We start from the raw sequence: 24738 nt of genomic DNA, 5'->3' as shown, positions 1-24738 counted from the left end.
AGTTCAGGATAAAGCAAAACAAACCTACAATACAGTCTTGTCAGAAATTTAAAAATATTTTTGAATGGCCAAAATATTTTCTCTACCACTCATTAATTATCAGACTCTGTGATGTATATATGTGAACAGTCAAATATTAGAAGAAGTAATTTTTGAACGTTAATTGTACCTATATGTTGAAAATTACTCTGGTTTAAGGGTAGATGAGCTGAGATTTCAGAAGGATGGAAAAATGCACAGGCATATCTTTAGATCTCAATGGAAAGAAAGGTTTATATGAAGATTGCTACATTATTATATATATATGTATATACACACAATGGTAAGATGATATAATTCATTCAGTTCTTATAGTTAAAAATAGTTGTCAAACAGGTTACTGAGATCATATAGAACATTGATGAAATTTTTACTGAATATGCTTTTACGATATACAGTCTGAAGTGTGAGTATCTATCTTTTGTTACTCTTAACAAGAAATAAATGAATGTAACTGTAGGTAAGTGTTATATACAGGTAATTTTCAAACTTGATACACAACCATGACATTTGATTCTTCACCCCACAATTGACAAATGTGTATTTTATGATGAAATAATAAAAATGTACTTTTAGAGGAACGAATTAGCTTCTAAAATGCAGTGACTACTTTAATATAGATTAAATAGTTCTTTGTAATCATGAACTTGGCTAATTATCTGTTCTTGTAATTTTTGCTTACTTATTAATAGTAAATCAATATAATAGAGATTCCAGAACAAGCACATCTATAAATTATGCCTAAATTCTCAAACCCGGGTACATCTTTTTACTTGTTTTTTACTTCTGTAGTCTTTGTCTAGATTCTTTTAGGATAAAGGGCAGCCATATCCCATGTGTGATATGTGAATCCATCACATATTACCAATAGAAACCAATCTTTTTCTTAAAATTCTTTAACCTTCTCACAAAAAGAAGGAGGTATGGCTGGGAAAATGGTTTCCTCTTGAATACAGTATTTAGAATGGATGTTGTTGCCTTGATTTTTTTTTTTCTAAATTGTGGCATCTTTGGAATGAATGAAAACATTCCTAGAAGTACTTATGATAAGAAATAAACTGCCCGCTGTAGAAAAGGACATAATGCTCCTTGTTTGATTGTATTCACTGCACATGAGCTACTTCTCGCTGTGCAATAATTGATTTAGCTTGCACTTATTGCTGAGGAAGGAAGTATGTTGTCTTTTTAAGCTATTTTAGAAAATGCATTGTCAATTGATTATATTTGATTACTAGTGTGTGGTGTGAGTGAGAGTTGACAATATTAAAATTTATATCAGTTTTAACTCAGACTTGATTAAGACTTGAAATGATTTCAATTTGTTTTTGATACATTAAAGTATTCCACTACTCTGGCTTACATGGGACCTCTCATTTTGTAGCTCAGTGTGGTGGTGCAATGTCAGATTTCAGCGGTGTGATCCTCAGCCCTGGGTTTCCTGGAAACTACCCTAGCAGTTTAGATTGCACGTGGACAATAAAGCTGCCCATAGGTTTTGGTATGTATAGTAAAAACATGTGAAAGAGTTTTCAGTATCATTAATGCATCCTTATAAAGAAATATCAAGGTCTAGTAAAAACTCACAAATTATAGTTTACTTTGGGATTGCCTACAGTTATATAAATTGAGGAGTGAGATTTGGATTGCTTGAACCAAATTTGGTTGCTGAAACCAAATACCTTTCACTTGAAATACTAGGATAATTGAAAAGATATGGGCATTTTTCTGATTTCATAGTTAGATGATAGGTAGATAGATAACTCTCTGATATTTTCCAGTTGATTTGTATGGATTTAGTCTGATTTAGATGTGTGTGGCAATAGTAAATTCAATGTGATTTTCATATATAATCATTTTTAGAAGTCTCTTATTATAACCAAGTTGTACATATATAATTTTTTCTGATAATTTATTAAAATTATCTAATGTTCATTGCAAATAAGTAAGATTTTACATTTGAAAAGTAGTACAAAATTTCTAATGTTGGGTTTAAATACATGTAGATGTAATACTTTCTAATTTTAATAATACAATTCCCAGTTTCTTGGATATACTGCATTATATATATAGCATTTCATGGATTCTTTCTCACTTTTCTAACACTAATATATTCTCCTGCAGCTTCATATCCTATGGGTCTGTATATGCATAAGTAGAAGCGCTAGATGGAAGAAAGACATTTATTAAATTACAGAAGATAAGGATGAGTAGACTTCCTGAACCACATACAAACCTGGTGGATTTAGAGCAGTTAAGAAATTATGTACTATATCACTTACTGAGGACTGAATTTGCTACCTCATTACCCAAAAACATCTGTGGCCTCAGAATAAAAATTCATATTTAAGTACTTTACATAATTTTACATAATTAAATATTTTACATAAATTCACAGAAAACTAGTTTCGACAATTCCTTACTGAGTGCGTGTTATACTCCAAGTACTATGCCAAACTGGGAATAAAATGCATAGTGAAACAGACTTTGTACCTTTCCCCAGAAAAGTTACAGTCAGGATGAGGAGACAGTCAAATATGCTATTGCAATAAACTATAATAAAGATTACAGGATTGTAATTAGTACAGACATCCAGCCTCATCCAGGAAATGCAGAAAAGTCTTGCTAGAGGAAGTGATTCCTAAATTGTAGACTTTGTAGATAAGTAAAAGTCAGCCCAACAAAGAGGGTCGTCTGTGGGGAACTGGAAAGAAATTCTTGGTAAACAGAGTGACACATGGAAAGATGCAGACAAAAACTAAAGAAACTCAACAAACCTGAATACAGTTTGACTGGTCTCAGGTTTTGGGAAAACAGGAAGCCACAGAAAGAAGATGCTGGAGGACTTCCTAGTGAGGATGTTTCTGGTTACTACGTGGAAACGTGCTTACTTTGAAGTTATAGTCAAATTCTATGTCCATTCACTGAATAATGATACTGATATAAATGAATAAGAGATTTGAACCTGTATGGTTATTCTTATGTGTCTTTTACCAGCCATTTAAGAGGGCTTATCCCATGTTGCTTTGGAGCTAACTGAATTATTTTATTTTTTTAAAGATTTTATTTATTTATTTGTCAGAGAGAGAAAGAGAGAGTGAGCACAAGGAGGGAAAGTGGCATGCAGAAGGAGAAGCAGGCTCTCTGGTGAGCAAGGAGCCAGACACAGGACTCGATCCCAGGACCCTGGGATCATGACCTGAGCCAAAGGCAGAAGCTTACCTGGCTAAGCCACCCAGGCATCCCTAACTGAATTATATAAAAATAAATTATGAAACATATTTTCAATAGTGTCATTATATAATTTTCAACTTACCTCTCATTAATACTTTCTTGATTTTAAAACCAAGTTCATTAAAATTAGAAATAATACACATCTCTATTTTAGAAATGAAAACATAAGAGACTGTTTCTGATTGGATTACATTTAAATAATACCATTGTTTTCTTTGAGTTTTGGTTGAATCAAAAATTAGTTCTAATATATTTCAAAAAAGTACTTTGTAATTTTTGAAAAGAAGATTGACTACGTATCAAAAATTAAGGAAGTATTTTCTTATTGTGTAAAACACTTATTGACAAGATAATTTGTGAAAAGGAGGCTTAGGAGAAATTTTTAGAAAGAAATACGCAATTCTTAGAGCCTCATGTATTAGGATAGCATGTTCAAATTTCTAAGAAATTTGTATAATTGTACAGAAACTTGATTAATATTTTAAAGCCTATTTTCAGTGTTTCCCAAATGTATTTGCCCATAGAAAATTTTCGTGGAACTCTTTTTTCCAGTAATAAAATGTGACTTTAGTTGAGAACTCCAGTGTAGTTATTAAGAGCAAGAGTCCCAGAGCCCGAGTGTCTGAGTTTGAATTTCAGGGCTTTTAGGTCATTGTGTAATTTAGCTAAATAATATGCTAAATTATTTAGCTTTTCTGTGCCTTGGTTTCTTTATTCTCATGAGTAACTGTGAACATTAAATAAATAGCATATATAAACACTTAAGAGAGTGTCTAGCAAACAATAAATGCCAGATTTTATTCTTAACAATTTGGAGAATGATAGTTGTAAAAAAAAAAAAAACCCTCTAATTCACTAAAATTGAATATTAATCAGATTAGGCAAATATACCTCAATGAGGCTTCCATTTTATTTTTTCCATCCCAGAAACATTTCACTATCTCATATTTCAGTTATGTTTATATAAATTTTGAGACTATATTACAATATGACAGCATGTAGCAATGATCACTAGATTTTATTGAGATGATTATATAAAAACTAGCATTATCTTCTGATAAAGTAGTAAAAGAGCTCATTTATAAATTACATGCCTCTAATATTATATTGGGGAAATTAATGTATCCCCCATAGATGAATGACTAATTTCTCAGGTAATTGTGGAATCTGATTGTTAATAAATGAAAGCTTTGCAATCATATTTTGGCCTCAAATTGGACTTCTACAAAATACACATTTACCGAATGACTTTTTTACCTCTAGAAATTGCTGAATCCAATTTTAAATGGTATCAAAGAGCAAGAAAGCCACTTTTTTGTTTCATTTTGTTATGGTGACATTACAATAAAATGGAAGAGATTCCCACATGACAACTAGTGGGCAATTGAGAGCAGTATTCGGTTACTTTGAACTATGACAGAACTAGTTGCCCTACAAACAGCAAACCCATGGCCCAGACCTTGAGAGTATGCCTCTTGACCTAAATGGAATCATATATAACTACATTAATGTGAGTATGTGTATATATGTGTGCATACTTAATTCGATAAAACAGTAAAGTAGTATTTTTTGCTTTTCTTCTTTAGGTGTACATCTCCAGTTTGTCAATTTTTCTACAGAAACAATACATGATTATTTGGAAGTAAGAAGTGGATCCTCAGAAACTAGTACTGTTATTGGCCGACTTAGTGGTCCTCAAATACCATCTTCCCTATTTAGTACAACCCATGAAACCAGTTTGTATTTTCACAGTGACTATTCACAGAACAAACAAGGGTTCCACATTGTATACCAAGGTGAGAGGAATAACAAAAAAGTGGAAGCTCATTTAACTCCAAATCAGCTATTAGCAATCTAATTCTAAGTATTTTCTATATTGTGTTTTAGAAAGGCTAAACCAAGGCAAGCCTCAATTAGGAAGATTTTTTTTTAAATAATGAAATTTTCAGGCAACTGTATTAGGGAAATGATGTCTTTCTGAGGCCTTGGAAAATTCTAACCATGAAAAAATGATTGAATTAGTATTACTACACAATTAAATTAAGCAAGCCAAGGCAAGGCAAAGTGGATATCAAAGATTTATCTTTGCTCTTCTATTAAAATAGGTGTATTGAAAGATATTTTGCAGTATTCATATATTCTGCATAAAATTATTTTCTTTTACTTTATAATGGTAGAATAATATGACATTCTTTCCTTCCATTCTAGTTCCATGAGAATATAAAATAAATACTTTGACAAGATTTTTATCCCTTTCAAATAGTTTGGACTCAGCCTCAAATGGTGACTCTTCAGATTCAATCTAAAATAGACTAGAGCTCCACTCCGTTTCTTCATTTGCATGATAGAGTTAGTAATAGTACCTCCCAGATATATTTTTTAACTTTATATGATGAAATTAATGTAAAATATATGCCATGATGTATACCATTAGTAAATATTTAGTGCATTTTAGCTATTTTTATGATTGTTATTTCAGATTTTAAATGTCTAAGATTTAAAATTAAACATTTAAAGTTATGATATTTTATACAGTGTAGTTCCAATGACTGCAGATTTTAATCAGAATAACTTAACATTCAATTACATCTCTGCCATAATTATTAAAGGATTTTATGAGTCTGTGATGCTTTGTATGTGAGCTCCACAAGAGCAGGCATCTTTGTCTTATTTGTCAATATATCCCAAGTGCTAGAACAGTAAGAGCACAATAAATATTTGCTGAATAAAAGCATATACCCAAAAGGAAATTTAAGAGTAGTTAAAATAGACATCATAACTTCCAACTAAAATAATTACAATTTGCAGTATGCGTGCATACATAACTTAAGAGCACAATATCACACATCATCCTCTACATAAAATAGAAGTGATTTCTGCCACCTCTCAGTACAGAATCAACCGTGTTCCCAAGGAATTTAATTATTTCTAAAACAATTGGGCAACAGATTAAGTTTCTTATTTGCTGCTAGAAGACGTGGAGCTGTATTTGTAATCCTTCTCTAGCAGGTGTTCAGGCCCTATGCCAGGCACCTTGCTATTTCCTTTAAACCAGGCTTCATCTTCTTTTTTTCTTCCCTCTTTTTCCTTCTGCCTTCAAAATAATGCTCTTATTTGAATGATGTATAACTAGAATTTGAACTTTACTAACTGCATTTTCAGTCAATGTGCCCTTAAGAAGATTGATTATTTATATAATAAAAGCATAAAAGATACAGAGTTTTTACTGCTATTGATATAATATTAATATTATTGACATTATTGACATGTGTTACAATGATCATTAGATATTAGTTGTGAATTATACTGTGTTTTAAAACTCCACTTTTACACATTTATATCATTGAGCTAGTGGCATTTTTGAGAAATAATTTATACAGATTCAAAAAATCAGTGTTACTTTTGGATGATTTTGTCATTAGATTTTAAGAGCTTTCTGAATTTTGGAAAAATGCATATTATACAATTAAGTGTGACCTTCAACTGGAAAACTTGCTTCCAAAATTAATGTTATTACTGGTAATCAGTTAGGTCCTGCATTGTATCTGATATGGGGTGAAAATTTAAAATCTATTTCCTATATTTCCTTATTAAACTAAAAGCATAGGAGGGTAAAATGCTGTAGAAGTTATTGCAGGATCTTACATTTGTCTGAGTATTCAAAATTATCTAATTAACTACACTTATTGTGGTAATCATTTCACAATATATAGAAATCAAATCATCATGTCGACTTTAAATTCATGCAGCACTGTATGTCAATTATATCTTAATAAAACTGGAAAAAATATTTTAAATGTGAATGAAAATTTGAAAGGGCTTGTTTAATAGAATAATATATTTTAACTCCTAATCATCAAATGACACACATTTGTCTTAAATTGGAATGACGCCTTTGGTTTTGATATTTTTGTATGTGTGGAATATTAATTCAAATGAAAAACATAGAATAAGGAAAAAATCACTTAATATCTTAAAAGGATTGCTGTTAATTCTGAAATATCTAGCTTAAAAATTGGAGTTATATTTTAATAAACAACTTAGGGTTACTGATTCAACTGCAAATGCAATTTTTTGATTTGGGGAATTTAGAATTTAATGATCAGTAGCAAAATAGCCTCTGATTGCTGGTAATTTAAATTTTATTAATGATAATACAATTTTACTATTCTTGAACACAAAGTCCCAAATATTAATAATATTGGCATGAGTATATGAATATATATCCAGTTTATAGCTTCAAAATTTATTTAGCAATATTCATTAAGCACCTTCTATATGAAAGGCAATGGACAAGGCCTTTAGTATACATTGATAAACAAAACAGGAGCTTTGATTTCACACAGAATGTGGAACAAGAGGAATATGAACAAATAAACACATAGTTACACTACTAAGCTAAAAATATCATAACTGAAGTACAAAATCTGTATTAGAAGGAAATTTGTTTCCTAATACTTTGTATTTGTTAAATTTATTTGGCGAAACCCAACAGAGGGATATTATAGTTTCTTTTAGAGAAAAAATAGTAAAAAACAAATTTAAAAAGGTTCAGAATTAGGTTTACACATATGCTTATTTTATTCTGCATACATGCAATGTAACCAGGAAGCAACTGTACTCTATGTAAAGGAATCAGAATATGTTGGATTAAAATTGTGGCTTTAAGAGTAGTTTATATTTTCACTAAACCTTATAATTTAGATAGATTGCATAAGAAACTGAATGCATTTTTATGAACTGTACTAACATTTTAAATATGAAAATTATAGACACGAGAAGAAGTTCATATCATACTGCCAGTAACATCACTTATTATAAACCTGAATTACTATTTATAACCAATGACAAGCAGTACTGCATCTATTTTGCAAGTTGCAAATAGTACCTATCTGTGGTCTTTCTGATATTCAGAAGGGTAAAACATCTTTTTTTTCCCTTTCCAGCCTATCAGTTGCAAAGCTGTCCTGATCCACGCCCGTTTCGAAACGGTTTTGTAATTGGCAATGATTTTACTGTGGGTCAAACCATTTCATTTGAATGTTTCCCTGGATACACACTAATTGGGAATTCAGCTCTCACTTGCCTTCATGGAGTGAGTCGTAATTGGAATCATCCACTTCCAAGGTGTGAAGGTATGCTTCTAACTCGAAGCTATGTTTTAGTTGGTATCATCTGTGTTTAATAATTCTTGTCTTGGCACTCTTTTTTGTCTTCTTCTTCAAATAGCATGCTAAATATATAGTCTTTCTTTCAGATGAGAATTATAGTTAGTACCCAGATCAAAATCCTTAAGGCCCCCAAATGAATAACTGATTCTACCATTATTGGCAGGAATTTTCACCTTCTCCATTGGAAGTGAGACTACAGTTGATTAACACTTGAGAGCTTCTCCTGTATGTGTGTCTGGGTGGGTGCATGGAGTTATGTTTAATAGTCATTCTTACATAAGTCACTAATGCAGGTATTGCTACTGAATTTGGGCTCATTTTCTCTAAAAATCCTTTTAATAAAAAGGATTTGAACCTTTTATAATGCTTTATATGTGTAATGATATAAGGTGAAAGTTGAAAAGTGTATGTATTGATAAAGTATTGAAAAAAAAACAGAAGAAAATCTAAGTTACTAATCTAGGAATAGGTAATAACTACGTAGCATACCTCATATTGAAAAATAAATAAAAGCAGACTATATATCGTTCATGGTTGCCAACCTAATTTTATACACCTTAACTGAGGTAAGAACATAATATAGATGTATTTTATACTGCTTAAGAGATAAGAAATGTTTGCCTTTTTCTCTATGATCAGTTTATTGTCATTTTATTTTAACAGTTTTTTATATCATTTCTGTAGCTCTTTGTGGAGGAAATATAACTGCAATGAATGGCACCATTTATTCTCCTGGGTATCCTGATGAATATCCTAACTTTCAAGACTGTTTTTGGCTTGTGAGAGTACCCCCTGGGAATGGAATCTACATCAATTTTACTGTCCTTCAAACAGAACCAATCTATGATTTCATTACTGTATGGTAAGCCAGGACCATTGCTATTGATTGATTCAACTATATATAACAATGAAACGAGGTAGGAATGAAAATATATCACAATCCTCTGTACAAATTGCCATCCCATCTGATACTTGAATTGGTGTGAGTATCTGAGGGTGACAGTATATATTTTGTAGATATATAAGATAAACAAGAGAAAGAGGTTTTGACTTATTTGCCCATGAAACAGCTAAACAGAGCAAAAGCTTTTGTGGGTGAAAAAAAATGTTAAATTTAATATTAAATTAATGTGCAAAATCAGAAATTAGTATCAGAGTAAGTTTAAGATAAGTAAGTTCTCTATAAAACCAGTGAAATTTAAAAGCCTATGTTCAAATCATAACTATTTAATATGCTTGAATTTCTGTCATCATAATTTGTTATAAAATATATTTGCATTATAATTATCCTGTTAATGAAACATCTTTATTTAAAAACATAAAGAAAATCTCTAAATTAATTATTGACAATTGGTTACCTGAACTACTGGATGAGTCCTAAGATTCCTTCTAAATTTAACAGTCTATGATTCTCCAGGTTGTTCTGAAGAAAATAAAAGGAGGGCAAAACTCAAGTGTTTGGGGCGATATGGGTTGTGGTCAAAACACCAGGGACAATGTAATTGATTATAACTAATATGGGTGCATTTCATTTAGGTAAATATGTGATATATTTTTATACTTTACATTTTTAGATATACCATTACCTAAAAAAACATAAATATACCAGTATGATTTGGCCTTAATCATTGGTTATTTCATTTATTGCCTCTTTACCATTTCATATGTAATATTTTCTACAAAACCTTGTGCAAAACTCTCTAAAAAAAGCAATCTCGGGTGCCTGGGTGGCTCAGTCGGTTAAGCGGCTACCTTCGGCTTAGGTCATGATCCCAGGGTCCTGGGATCGAGTCCCGCATCGGGCTCCCTGCTCTGCGGGGAGCCTGCTTCTCCCTCTCCCACTCCCCCTGCTCATGTTCCCTCTCTCGCTATGTCTCTCTCTTGTCAAGTAAATAAATAAAATCTTAAAAAAAAAAAAAAAAAGGCAATCTCAACCTCTCTTTCTCCCCTCCCTGCTCTGTCTCTCTCTAATAGGGATGGACCAGACCAAAACTCACCTCAGATTGGGCAGTTCAGTGGCAATACAGCTTTGGAATCAGTCTATAGCACTTCAAATCAGATTCTAATCAAATTTCACAGTGATTTCACAACAAGTGGCTTTTTTGTGCTCAGTTACCACGGTTGGTATTATCTAAGAGTTTCTATTTTATTTGGCACTATTTCAGTTTAAAATTGTCCTGGAAAAATTGAGTGTAATATATATTTAACCAATGATTGAAAAGGTATTAAAATTTGACACTTTTTAAAAATCATTTCAAAACACATTTACTTGCAAAGAATGACCTCTTCTAAACGTTTAGGGACATGAAAATGTGAGCAAATGGAAATAGGAAATAAATCAGTCAGTAATTACTCAAAATAATCATTTTTGTGCGGAAACCAATAAAAGAGAACCAGCTGTTCATATTTTATTGCATGTAATTTTGAGACATCAATAGATTTTTCATACAAAATGTTTAATTTATTCAACCTGCTGTGAGTCTTTCTAAAAATAGCATCCAATATCTTTATGCTTTGGATCATATTATTCATTTATGCTCTTATTTCAAAACTGTATCTATTCTAGAATCTTACACTTTTAAGTGACTATTCCAGATCATTAAGTTCATAGCTTTTACTCCTGTGAAATAATTTATGAGGAGTTTCAATTTTAATTCATTTTACAGAATTATGCTGGGTCCTCTCTTCATAACATTAACCTATTCAAAGAACATTCAGATGGTTCACAGAGCTTTTTAAAAAATTTCCCTTTATCTCAAATTGATTGTATTCCATTATAAATAAGAAAATGTTGATTCCTAATGATATATCCTTTCTCTGTTATGACCATAGTTCCATAAAACACATCCTGCTTCATATGACATTGTGAGACCAATTCTATGTGTATTTCACAGGATCAGTAAGCTACTGTCTGAAATTCACAAAAGTTATATGAAAATTTGGAAGATGAACATGTGCTTTGTCCCAATACATTAATATACAATTTAATAAGTCATTCAGAGAAAGACAATTATCATATCGTTTCACTCATGTGTGGAATATAAGAAACAGCGCAGAGGATCATAGGGGAAGTGAGGGAAAACGGAATGGAAAGAAATCAGAGAGGGAGGCAAGCCATAAGAGACTCTTAACTATGGGAAACAAACTGAGGGTTGCCAGAGGGGAGGGGGTGGTGGGATGGGGGTAACTGGGTGATGGGCATTAAGGAGGGCACGTGATGTGATGAGCACCGGATGTTACATGGAACTGATGAATCACGGAACTCTACATCTGAAACTAATGATGTACTCTATGTTGGCTAATTGAATCAAAAAAAGATGTTTTCTAAAGCAAATTTTTCATCTTTTTTAATATAAAGTAAGAAAAACTTTGATACTCAAAGCTTATATTCCATGAAAAATATGTTAAGTCAAGTACGGTTATACTTAAAAGCATTTAGACATTTAAAGCACATCAGGTTAGAAATAGAGAATAGACAGAAAATATTTGTTTGCTTAATCTCAGCACTTACCAGTTTGTCTTTCTTTAGTGTCCCACAGCTGTCAGAACCTCATGCACACTGTGGCACAGCCAGTTAGGAAGTGAGGCATTCAATGAGATCATTTTTATTCAGGATGTTTATTTTTTTTTTTTTAATAACTCATTTGTCTTTTTTTTTTTTAACTGACTTGGTTGGTGATGCTGACAGTATGTAGATACAGTCTAAAGCTACAACTCTAACTTTATTACCTTGAGAGATAATCATAACCCAGGAGCCAATACACTAAGTAATAGTCAAGACCAAAGGAGGAATTTATTGCTGAACTCTATTTTGTACATTTTTTCTCTTCATGGATTCCTGCATAAATTTTTATTATTTAAAAAAATAATAAAAATAAATTTTTATTATTTTGTTTCCTGCCTGAACAAATGATAAAGAAGGGACTATTCATTGATGAACGCTAAATATCTGTAGAATAACCTTATAAAGAACATAAAATTCTTATAAAACTTTGGGGTCATTTCAAAGGAGAAATATTGCCAAAGAAAAAGATGTGTGTGTGTGTGTGTGTGTGTTCATATAGAAAATATAAGGATGACAGAATGTCACCCACAAAATATGAAGTGGATTTACATAGACATTTATGTGAATGTATATCCCTCTAATATCATTCCAAAATATGTTTCACCTGATATTTATAATAATTTTTGAGCCACGTATAATACAAAGGAATTAGCTTAGAAAGGAAGATCAAATACTTATTTAGCACTTTGTTTTCCCATTGACCTTGGACAAGTTACTCTTTCGCTTCTGCTTTCTTCAGTTGTAAAACAACATGGTGGGATTGCTGACAGCCTTCATGAGAGACTGTATATAGAGAAATAACTCCAATTACAGCAATATATTAGGTTGAACTATATTAAATAATTGGTCAAAAAATGCTGAATATTGGCAGTTTTGTAGAGCTCAAACCAAGTAAGTGCTGTCGTTATTACTATTATCAGCATTACATTGCAGAGATGGTAAGAAAACTGGAGGCAATGGATAAAATACAGTTCCCATAGATCCTGGCAGTGTAGATGTTTAGTAAATCTTCCTTTCCTGACCTTGTCTTATCTCACATTTTTGATTTTCCAGTAGAAGGCTGATCTTTATGTTTATACTTTCAATTTCATAAAAAGGCTCACAATTGCCTAGCATTTGAATCAACATCCCTGGGAATTTTACCTAAACCTTAAAATAACCTTGAAATTTGAGGATGTAGCCAGAGCTAATGTTAAAAATTGACAGGTGTCTTATATTCCACCAGCCTTAGTAGGATAATTTTCCTTAAGCACTGCTTTCATTCTGACTCTCCTTTTCAAGATTGCGGGATGCCTATATTAAATCAAATTTAAAGCTACCCTGTAATCCAGTTCAATGAATCTTAACTCCCCAGCGCTTACTCTGACTTCCAGTCAGATTGGTTCTTGCGCTGCCTCTTGAACTTCCATTCTCAAATGATTTCCTACTCATCTTCAGTTCTTCTTGTCTCCCCCTTTTAAGTCCCATATCCTCCATTTCTTGGCAATCTGAGCTCATAGGAATCACAACCATCTTCTCTCTGATTGCACTTTCTCTTACCAAACTTTTGAGAACTTATTACAGCATGGTGTATTGTTTTGTAAGTCTTGTGAGTTTAATAATAGTGAGTACTTTTTTGAGGACACAGATCATATTTATGCTTCTTAACTTTTTTATGTTCATATTACTGACTGATTAATTATGTTACAATGGAAAGAGAGTTCAAAATCATTTTTTTTTAAAAAAAAAGCTGTTTAATTGATTTTATTTGATCTGTATTACTTACAACTTTTACAAAGATTATTTTATGACCAGGTACATGCATGCATTTCCCTTCACAGAAACAACAAAAAAAGTAAACCAGAAGGCAGTGCACTATTTAACACTTAGTGTTAAGCTGAGTAAGTATACCTAAACTTACAGTGGTTTACTCCCCAACTCAGTTTTCTTTAAAATCTGTTACTGATTTAATAGGTCCTTGTCTTATGCCCTATTGTAAGTCAGAAGCGGTTTTCTTAGGACTTGTGTATTTATTTTATAAATTTGACAGATCAATCTTTTCACATACTTTCTTAAAGGTCACACTGATCATTTAGGTTTCATTTATTAATGTATTTTTAATATATTTGAAAAGAGAAAAAGAATGTGTTTCTTTTCTCCTAACCTGACTTCCTTTATGAGATCCAGCCATCCATCTGTCTTTTATAAAACATCTCCTTCATAAAGCCTTTCGTGATCAAAAATAACGTTCATAAAAAGCTTTGAAAAATGAAAGTTCTGTGCAATGAAAAAATAGGACATGTGTAAATGTTGAGGCAGTTTATCTCAGATATTATACTTCTTTTTTATCTAAGAAAATGTTTTTGTCTCTCTCTGTATTGCTGGAATTGTAATTTCCTAAGGTAAGAGCTAAATTGTCTTGGTATCTGCTATAGAGTTAAGATGGATTTGGTTTATAATAAATATTAACAATATTCAGTCCTAATCAGTGACTTCCTAAAAGTAAATTACACAAAACCTGTCTTAACTGCACTGTTTTTGCAAACCCTAGAATAGTGATAACTACCATTTACTGAAAACTTAATATGCTGGGTGTTCTGCTAGCTACTTTTCATGTATTATTGCTAATTTTTGTAATAGCTCTGCAAGATAAGTATTATTATCCCCATTTTAATAATGAAAGAATTGAAAGAAAAAAAATTAACCTACATAAAGCTAGAGAACTAATAAATAGAAGAGCTGCCTCGAATTCAAAATAGGTCCATCCAATTCCATAGAATGACCTCTTTTTAAATAATGACAACAATACTGGCAATAATAATAGCTAAAATATAGAGAGTTCTTACTGGATGCCACGCAATGTCCCAAGCTGGTATTATCGAACACATAGGTTTTAATGGCCTGGAAATCTAATTTTTCCTTAAGAATTTGGCAAAATGATTTTAATTTTTAGCAAGATGATAAGTCATCTCATTTTCTAGAAAATACCCCTCCTAATTAAAACTTAGAACTTCAAACTTTGTAGTGCTTCTCTTCTTCGTGACCTACAAGTTTACAGCAATATGTAGGTTCATTGCAACTTAGTATGTTCTTTGTGGTTTCCAACATGTGGTAAGGTCACTGTGTGAAAAGAAGATAATTTTATTGGGGGTCTGACTTACGGCAAACAAAACAACGAGGAGGCTATAGCATAACCAGATTATATATTTACTCATTTAAAACACAGTATCATTTTCATTTTTAAATCTATTATCCAGGGCACTGCTTTTTCTAATATCAAAATATTAGAGAACTTCAATTTATATACAGAAGACTCTCTTAGTAAGCGTAATTTATACTATCCATTGTTTTCCAATGTTTATCCATTGGCACATCTTCTATGAAAGAATGTATTGATTACATATTGACTTCCAGATTATTTTTAAGAAATGTGTTTAAAAGGCCTGTAATATCTTTTAGGTCATCTTTTAAGTTTATTTTGCCTTTACAATAAATGCTGTATTTAGGGAAAGTATATTTAACTCCACAAAGTCTCATCCTAAAAGAGACTGCTGCAGATATAAGGACACATTTTATATAAAACATAAATCACCGTTGCTTTGAACTGTGTGACCCCTTTGCCTCACACAACCTAAAGACCTGACCTCCTTTCATTTATCAGTAGATAGAGCATGGAACTCATAAAGTGTTTCATTGTTTGATATCTAGAGAGCATAGAGGGTATGGAGATCATACAATTATATATATATATAAAATGTGGGGAAGAAACTAAAAAAACAAACTGGTGAAACTGTTATGAGGAAAGGATAATACCATTTACTATTACTTAAATGACTAGTGATTACTAAAATGACTAAAATCATTCCAAAATTACTTACTATATTTTGACATTTGGCTCCATGTGCACATCCATTCATACGTTATGGCATTTTTTTTTGTACAATGTCTTACTGTCAGTCCCCTCCAACCAAAGTCCATCAGGAACACCTTTCAGTTAAACAAAATTGGGTTTTATTTGTTCACCATAATGAGTGAGACAACACACCATGAGGGACCCTGTGGCATCCAGTATGAGGGTATTAGGAGAGCCTTGTTATAGGATTTGGGCTGTGCAAGATAGTTCTGGAAAGGTTCAAGGAAGCATGCTGTATTTCTAGGTTGGGTGTTGTTACAAAATTGGAGCAGTTCTAGAACTGGGTATCTTTTTCTTTTCTTTTTTTTTTTTTTTAAGATTTTGTTTATTTATTTGACAGAGAGAGAGAGCTCAAGCAGGGGGAATGGCAGTCAGAGGGAGAGAGAGAAGCAGGCTCCCTGCTGAGCAAGGAGCCCGATTCGAGACTGGACCCAGGGCCCTGGGATCATGACCTGAGCTGAAGGCAGACACTGAACCGACTGAGCCACCCAGGTGTCCCTATAATTGGGTATCTTAATACTTTTTTTTTTTCTAGAAGGTGGAAAGAATGGAACATGCCTGGAACAATAATTGGTATGGAAGCAACATTTGCTCTTGTTAGCTGAGATGGAAGAGTCTTGGTCATTTTGGCAGTTTGGACAGTGTTCTTGGTTTTTATTGTGCTCAGACATAATTATGGAAAGGTCTCCTTTTTGTCTTGTTCCAACGAGGTCAAAGAGTTATCATGTCTGATTCTAGTTGTTAGCGAAATTGTTTATGGTCAACAGCAGAAAATCACAGCCTATCAGTTAGAGCCAGGCCAATTCTAAGCTGAGAACACACATGACTGTCTTTGTGTTCTTTTCTTTTCTCTTTTTTCTTTTCTTTTCTTCTCTTTTTTTTTCTTTTCTTTTCCTTTCTTTTCAGTACACAGAGTAGTTTATGATAGTTAAAGATAGCTATAGCATGTTCCTTTACAACCAAAAGCAAACCAAACTGTGGTGGTGAGGAGAGAAAGGAAAACAGAGACTGACAGAGGTCAAATGATATTGCTGATGTATCTGTTATCTACTGATGTGCGAGATTACCCAACCTTGGCATATAATTTTTCAGATTCTAGTGAGCTCAATACTAAAGCAAGATAATTTCAATGAGCTATCTGAATATTGGGAAGTGAATTCATGCAGCAGATGCTGAAACTTTTTAATGGATAATTCAGGAGATTTCCCAATAGTTTTGTTTACTATACTTCTTTTATTACATCTCTGGGGAAATACCAAGAGTGACTTCTTGTTGATCCTTTTCTCATGATGGGGAATTTCTTGGTCTCAACTCTAAATCTGGGGATGAGTCATTTGCTCTTGATTGCTAAGATTCTCCCTTATATAGGCAGAGAAAGAAACTGACTATATAATATTAATGGAGCAAAAGTGATATTTGTAAGTAATTTCAGCACTGCTGAAACTTACCTATATGGTTCATGTCAACTTGCTAGCAGATTTTCTCCAAAATGGAAAAAAAAAAAGTCTGTATAATTTTCTCTCTTAATTAGAACTCAGGGAGCTTTTTATTTTAAACACTAACTCTTCTTTCAGTGGAGCTACTTAAACTTGCTTTACATAACTTTTGAAATAACATTGACAAAATTACATAACTGAACAAACATGTAATCATCAATGCTTTTCCTCCTCCAAATCTTTCCCAAATCATGAAATTATCATACTTGACTTAATCTGAATCACCATCAGTCATTGTAGAGCACTTAGGATTTATACAGGAACATTAAAAAATTTTTTTTTTTCCTCTTTAAGAGATACTGTGTTGGTACTTGGCAGAAAGGTTGTGTACTTGAGCTGTTTTGCTTTAGAGAAGGAATGGCAATTTGCCAGTGTTCTATGTTGTCTTTTTTGAAGAAGCTTTTAATAGCTCAGTTGAACTGGAGTAGATAAATAGAGCATTCTTTTCTGGAATTGGATTGGATGTTTCATGCAAAGAAAATAAGAAATTAAAAATAACCAAAAAATATTGCCAGAATTAAACTCTAAAGCAGTTTCAAGAAGAAAATTTGTTGGACCAGGATCCAGAGATCTGTACGCGTTTGAACCAAAACATGGTGCTATTTAAGCAATAGTCATCCTCAAAAGATACTGACATATAGGGAAGCCTGGGTGGCTCAGTTGGTTAAGCATCTGACTCTTGATCTCAGGGTTGTGAATTCAAGCCTGGCATTGGGCTCCATGCTGAGTGTGGAGCCTACATTAAAAAAAAAAAAAAGATACTGACATACAGAATATGATGCCCTTATGTAACTATTAAATAGTAAATGGTGGTTTCAAGCTGAATGGCATGTTGATTAAAATGATTCTTCTAAAAAGAACACAGATTTAAGTCAAAGGTATATTTAAATGTGTAAATATCTGTTATGCAGCTTTTTCATTAACAGTCATAACTATAGGTGTTTCTAAATAGAATGATCGTGAAAAGTATGGACTCAAATATATGTTCTACCTGTAACTGGATGTGTGGCCTTGTGTACCTCACTTCACTTCTCTAGGGCCTTTTTTTTCCTCCTTCCACTCCCTAAAAAATAAAAAGAGCAGACAAGTGATTTATAAGGTAACTTCCAGCTCAAACAATCTATGGTACTAAGCCATGCAATATTGGGTATTCATCCTAGACCTGTTTATTTTCTTCCAGAGTAACCAAAGCATATTATAAAGGATGCGATATTGCTTTAATTCAATTAGTTATTAGTTAATATTTATTGAATATGTTTTCCAGAGCACGGTACTAGCAGCTGTAAGACCAAGGCACATACAACAATATACATGACTATAGAATGAGTTGCTGAAGCCAATAACTTTCTATTACAGTGTAATGTTCATCAGTGTAAAACAAATAAGGAATCTCAGCATTTTCAAATATACAGCTTAAATCACAATAGAAACAAAATAAATAGTTTGATGTGTCCTGGGAAATCACATGAGTACTAGCCCTTTGCATGACATCAGGGTTGTAAGTAAAGTCATGTTCAATTGAGATTATATGTGTCCAGGGCATAACCATAATCAAAGCAGACATGCTCCTGTTAACCTTTGCCAAACAGGGAATTCACTGTCTCTTTGAAATCATAATATGTGTCTGGCACAGTTCTAAGCACTTGACAATATATTAACTCAATCTTAGCTTTATGTTTATTTTGCAGTTGAGAAAACTGAAGCGCAGAGTCTGAGCAGTTTACCTAAGGTCATAGAGTTAACAAGTAGCAGAGCCAAGATTAGAACATAGGCAGTCTGCTTTCAGAATAAAAACTAGATCAGCCTGCCCTGTGCACACAAGTATTTACTCTCCAACACAAATTGGGTAATATATTTTTTTTCCCAGTGATGTTGATTGGTTTGATAGAAACATCATCAGAAAAATCAGAGCTGCACTGTTGAATTCTCCAGTTACATCATACCTGATTTATCATACCTCGAACCATTGCCTTATACACCCTGCTCCTACCAGCCAAGATAATATGCCTAAACTGCTTATAATTATTTCAGTAATTGCCAAATCAAAATGTTATTCATAAATAAAAAGCGAAACTTGGAAAAAACAAAAAGTATATTTTACCAAATGTTCTTACTCATCTGTGAACACCAAATATGTGGAAGGAATTGAACTCCCAATTTAATACAAGAACTTACCCTTGTAGAGTGCTTACTATGTGCCAGGCTTTGCATATATAAACATTTTGATCCTTGTAATCACCCTTTAGGTTGGCATAAAGTTATTACTATTATCATTACTATTTTCATTACTATTTACAAATTAGGAAAGTGAGGTCAAGGTTAAGTAACTTGCCATAGATTTCCCAACTTGTCAGCATTAGAAACAGGATTTAAACCCAGAGAGTCTGGATTGAGTCCACACTCAGTATGGTAAGGATTTATTTAATATGTATGTTTTGCTCATTCATCATCCATTCCATTCATTGTTCTAGCATTCAGTTACTCAGAAAATATTTATTGACCACTGCTATGTCAGGTACTGCATTATGACCTGAGGAGTTAGCTGTTAATAAGATAATGAAAAGTCCCTGCTCTCGCGCAGTTTATATTCTAGTGCAAGAAAATGGGCAGCAAACAGTTCTTACAGATTGTTAAAATTGCCAGAGGGCAAATAGATGTGAAACAGAGTAACTGCAAGAGGTTAACTCTGGCTAACGTGATCAGTGACGATGTCTCTATTTTAGCCATCTGAGGACAAAATTATAAAAGAGACAAGACGATAGATTTCAAGAAAGCAAGACAGATAAGAATAAAATTCTATAGAATATAGTTTTAGACATGTCATCAAATGTTACACTGTCATCCATTTGAGAGCTATGTTGATTAAGGAATAGAAGAGACTACAGTAAAGGTTAGGTTGTAGACAGGTTTGACTTTTCAAAGTTTATTATGAGAAAGTATAGAGATGTGGTTTAATGTTTTTTATGAGGAGTGAATGGAATCGTAGGTGACATAACACATCAGGGGTACTTGAGTTTTAAGTGGAGGAGAGGAACTCTCTACATTTGCAGCTAAAATTATAAACTGGTTAATAGATGGGGCTGAAGTTAATTAAGCAAAGTTAGAGGCCCTTGGAGAACATAATCAAGACTTTTAATTTAATGTCAAGTCATTTGGGGACACTTGTGAGTTTTTTTAGATCCAATCAACAATTGTTTATTTAATACCCACTGCAGTATATAGACTCTTTAGGGGGTCTCTGGATATTCACCTTTGTTCTTTTTCAATTGTGTTTATTCTTCCCACTGTAGCCAGAGTTATTTTTTTAAAGGAGAAATCTGATCACATTCCTCCTGGATGTAAAACTCTTCACAGGTCTGCCATTTTCTTAAGATTACAATAAATAAATTCCGAGCATGGCCCATACCCTCCTGGGGGACTTAGCCCCAGTTTACCAGTCTTTCTTATCCCTTCTCACTCTGCCCAGGACTCTCTCACCCAAGCCCCTCCACCCCCACCCTCTTCAACCCCCTACCCCAGCCTTCCTCTTTGCTGGTTCACACTTGCTGATTCCTCTGCCTGGGTTATTCTTCTATGTGTCATCCATCTCCCCAACACACATACTTGTGGATGCATGAGCATGTACACACACACACACACCTTGTTTCAACTCATAAGTAATTTCTACTCATTAATAAGATAATTTGATTAATATCTTTCTCACTGACAACTAGTGCCTATAAAAGCAAGGTTGTGTCTGCTTTGTTCATGACCATATTCCCAGCGCCTATTGCATGGTGTCTGACACACACTAGGCCCTCAATAATATGTATTTAATAAACAACAAAATGTCTGTCTCCCCTCTTCTTATAATGACAGCAGTCAGGGTGGTTTAAAGGCCTACCTTAATTCAGTATGACCTCAAATTATCTCATTACATCTGCAACAACCTTATTTCCAAATAACATTCTAAGGTTCCAAGAAAGACATAAATTTTGTTGGGTACTATTCAACTCAGTACAGTAGGTACTAAATGACAGAGCTCTACACTGAGATGTTGGCAGAAAGAATGGAAAGACACTGGACACATTTTAGACTTATTTTAGTGAACAAACCAGTAGAAGTTGATGAAGATTGAGAACAGATCTGTTGATAGCTGTTTATGATTTGATTTTTTGTAGGACTTTGTTTTTGAGAGTCAAAAGAAAAACAGATGCAAAGGGGTTTCTTTAAATATTTCCTTCTCCTTTACATTATAGTCAGATTTACATAGTTCAACTGTTCTCAGCATAGTCTCCTAAGGATTTCTCTATGGCAGGCTCTCTGTATCTTCCTATCCCCTTTCTCCTACCTCTTTGGCATTTATTACAATTACCGTTTATCTTGGTTATTGTACCCCTTTTAAGGTCTAAGTTCAGGAAAATGATTTTCAAAATTCCTAACGTTACTCTAAAATTTTTTCTCAAAAATCCAGGTTACATTTTTCCGTCCTAGGCTTCTTTCCCAGCGAGTCTTTTCTCTAGTGGTAACCCTTCTATGTAGAGCAGTGTTTTACTTGCAAATTATCATCGTTGCACAGCAAGTGCTTTTATTTTATAAACAGGTTGAAGTACTAGAAGGAAGATGTTTGAAGAGACATACAACAATTTACAGCAGGAAACTGAAACAAAAATTTTCCTTGATTCATTCGTCTTCAGCTACATTTTGACAAATTTTCATCCTTTTTCTGTCCTTAGTAACCTGGAGGTGTATTAACCTACTGACCTCTTATAAATGGCTTTTTGTTACATGATGATGAACCAATGCTCAACTTTTTGCTCATCTTTTCTCCTCCATCTGAAATGTTCTTATGCACATGATTACCTTTCAGAACTGGAAAATTTTACTCATTCTTTAAAATGTATTTTATCCATCTTATTTTATAGGAGTTTTCTTTAAGTGGTCCAGTTGATGTTCCTCAGTACTCTCATAATTTTCTCGTGATAGGGGCAATATTGAAGGTATGGGCTTTGGAGTTAGAGGACAGAGGCTGGAGTCCTGGCTCAACCCTGTAAGAGTTGTGTGTCAGTTTCTTTATTGGGTCACTGAGATACATAATTTAACTCCTAAGTTTAAGTAATAAAATTAAGCATATGAAACACACTTTTTTCAAATGTAAAATAGTAATCAAGTGTGTTTCTTGACTGAACAAGATTATATTACATTTTTAAAAAATCTTAGTAAAAATAAGACTTTAATCAAGCAAATGATTGTGATATAGATATCAGGTGGGGCTAGTAGTCATGATGCTCAGATTCATAAAGGGCTTTTATTTTTTTGATGGCCTTTAAATTATGCCAAATAGGAATCTTTCTAATGTAATGAGGTTGACCTATTCAAGTGATGTAGATTATTAGAAACATGAAATTTAACAAACAGATATTTCATGAATATATTAATATAGCATGTGTGAGAAGGCTCTGAAGTCAGAACTCCTAAGTTCAAATCCCAGTTTTGTCACATTATAGCTGTGTGATTTAGACAAATTCTTTAATTCTCTTCAACAGTTTTCTCTTCTATAAAATGGGCATAATTAATTATGGACCTAATCATAAATTAAGTAATAAAATAAATAACATTTTTGTGAGGACTAATAGAATTATTATAAGTAAAGTATTTATAATATTTCTTGGAATAGAGTAAGCATTGAGTACCTGTTTGCAACTGTAACTATATGCCAGGCACTTTGCTAGGTAAAGGGGATTCTGTGATGAACTTTAGGGAAGATGGGCATAGAGCACATAACAAATATGAATATATAATTCCAAATTGCGATCACACCAAAGAGAAAAATAACAGGTGTTATGAAGCACATAACAAGAAGGAATATAATGAGGGTGAGAAATAAGAAGTTACAGGTAAGTATTCTTACCATGGGAAAATATTTTGGTATCTAAGGAATGATTTATTTTCCCTCAATATTGTAGTATGTTTAAAAAATAAATAATTGAAACAATAAAATTATACCATTTATTTTTATTCTTATAAATAACCCTTGCATAATTTTGTGTTTTTTTCACATATGTGAATATATATACCTTCTCAGAGAAGGAATAAACACATTGTCTATTTTTATAGCTTATCAGCTAAGAGTGTGCCAACCTCCACCACCCGTACCCAATGCTGAAATTTTGACAGAAGATGATGAATTTGAAATAGGTAAAGTCCGATAAATTCTTTTTAAAAAAAATAGTGTTAGTAGAGATATTTGCTTAAAAAGAAACAGAAAGAATAGTAGCAACCTATCTTAGACCCTCTTTCTCTGGATTGTTGGAGATTGTTGAGAATTCTTAAGAATGGATAGCAGTGAAAAGACCAAAAGGGAGTATAGGCAAAAGCAAGAATCCTGTATCTCTAGGATGTACAACTGAAAAACCAGTATGGAAATTTGAACCATATAACTATATTCTAGTGGTTTCTTCCAAATTATTATTTTATTGCCTTTTCAGACACACTGATGTTCTTTGAACTCAGGCTTAAGCCTAAAACATACAATGAAGAATATATAGGGTATATTAGAAGATATGCTTTATTTCCATATCTTTGAAAACAAGTGGTGGATTATGCTCAGTTTGATAATAAAGTCCTTTAAAACTAGGTTGGAAAGTCTCTCTATATTGATATATTTTATATCAATATATTATATATATAATATATTGATATATTTTTAATGAATATCTTAACTATACCAACTAGATTGTTTCCTTACCACTATTGCTTATATCCAACTGATACATACCAGTTAGATCTTACTGTAGTAAGATCTAATTTACTCTTGACTTTAGTTCTGATTGGTCAGTATCTATGAAGTAGTTGTAGTTCAATATTTTTAATATTATCCCTGCTTATAACTAACAGAATTTTATTAGTTCAATAGAATTGAAAATGACTGAAAGAAAAAATATTCTGCAATATTTACAGATTTTACAATGGAAACATCTGAAGCCCCCCTCTGCCTTTTTTTTTTTTTTTAATAGGTGACATTATTAGGTATCAGTGTCTTCCAGGATTTACTCTGGTTGGCAATGCAATTCTGACATGCAGATTAGGAGAACGACTGCAGATGGATGGAGCACCTCCAGTTTGTCAAGGTACCAATTCTTATGATTATTGATCTTTAAGTATTTGTTTTATGTTTGATTCAATACTGGCAAAATTGAGGAAAGTCTATTTTACATAAACATTAAATATTTAACTGGCCATAATGTTAAAGTTATACAACTCATATGTAGTATCTTTTATTACATTATTTCTCAGATTTAACTTTAAACATTATTTATTCTTCCAAGGTTTATTTATTTATTTTTTTTAGCTTACCCCAAAGTC

General features: G+C 32.7%; 1 protein-coding gene across 3 annotated transcripts in view; it reads left to right on the top strand.

Moving 5' to 3' along the window:
• The window catches only part of CSMD3 (CUB and Sushi multiple domains 3), a 1201062-nt gene that overhangs the window by 1090405 nt on the left and 85919 nt on the right, over positions 1 to 24738 (top strand). For all 3 annotated transcript variants that reach the window (XM_035011782.1, XM_035011781.1, XM_035011780.1), the window contains 7 exons: positions 1421 to 1537; positions 4857 to 5066; positions 8217 to 8405; positions 9126 to 9303; positions 10416 to 10561; positions 23491 to 23571; positions 24390 to 24503. In XM_035011782.1, the coding sequence (XP_034867673.1) occupies positions 1421 to 1537; positions 4857 to 5066; positions 8217 to 8405; positions 9126 to 9303; positions 10416 to 10561; positions 23491 to 23571; positions 24390 to 24503 (1035 nt within the window). The remainder of the gene's footprint in view (positions 1 to 1420; positions 1538 to 4856; positions 5067 to 8216; positions 8406 to 9125; positions 9304 to 10415; positions 10562 to 23490; positions 23572 to 24389; positions 24504 to 24738) is intronic.

Source organism: Mirounga leonina, unplaced genomic scaffold (genome assembly GCF_011800145.1).
Source record: "Mirounga leonina isolate KUSES-001 unplaced genomic scaffold, KU_Mleo_1.0 Mir_165, whole genome shotgun sequence".
Lineage (NCBI taxonomy): Eukaryota > Metazoa > Chordata > Mammalia > Carnivora > Phocidae > Mirounga > Mirounga leonina.
The sequence above is the reverse complement of the archived record's forward strand: the minus strand, read 5'-3'. Positions and strand labels throughout refer to the sequence as shown.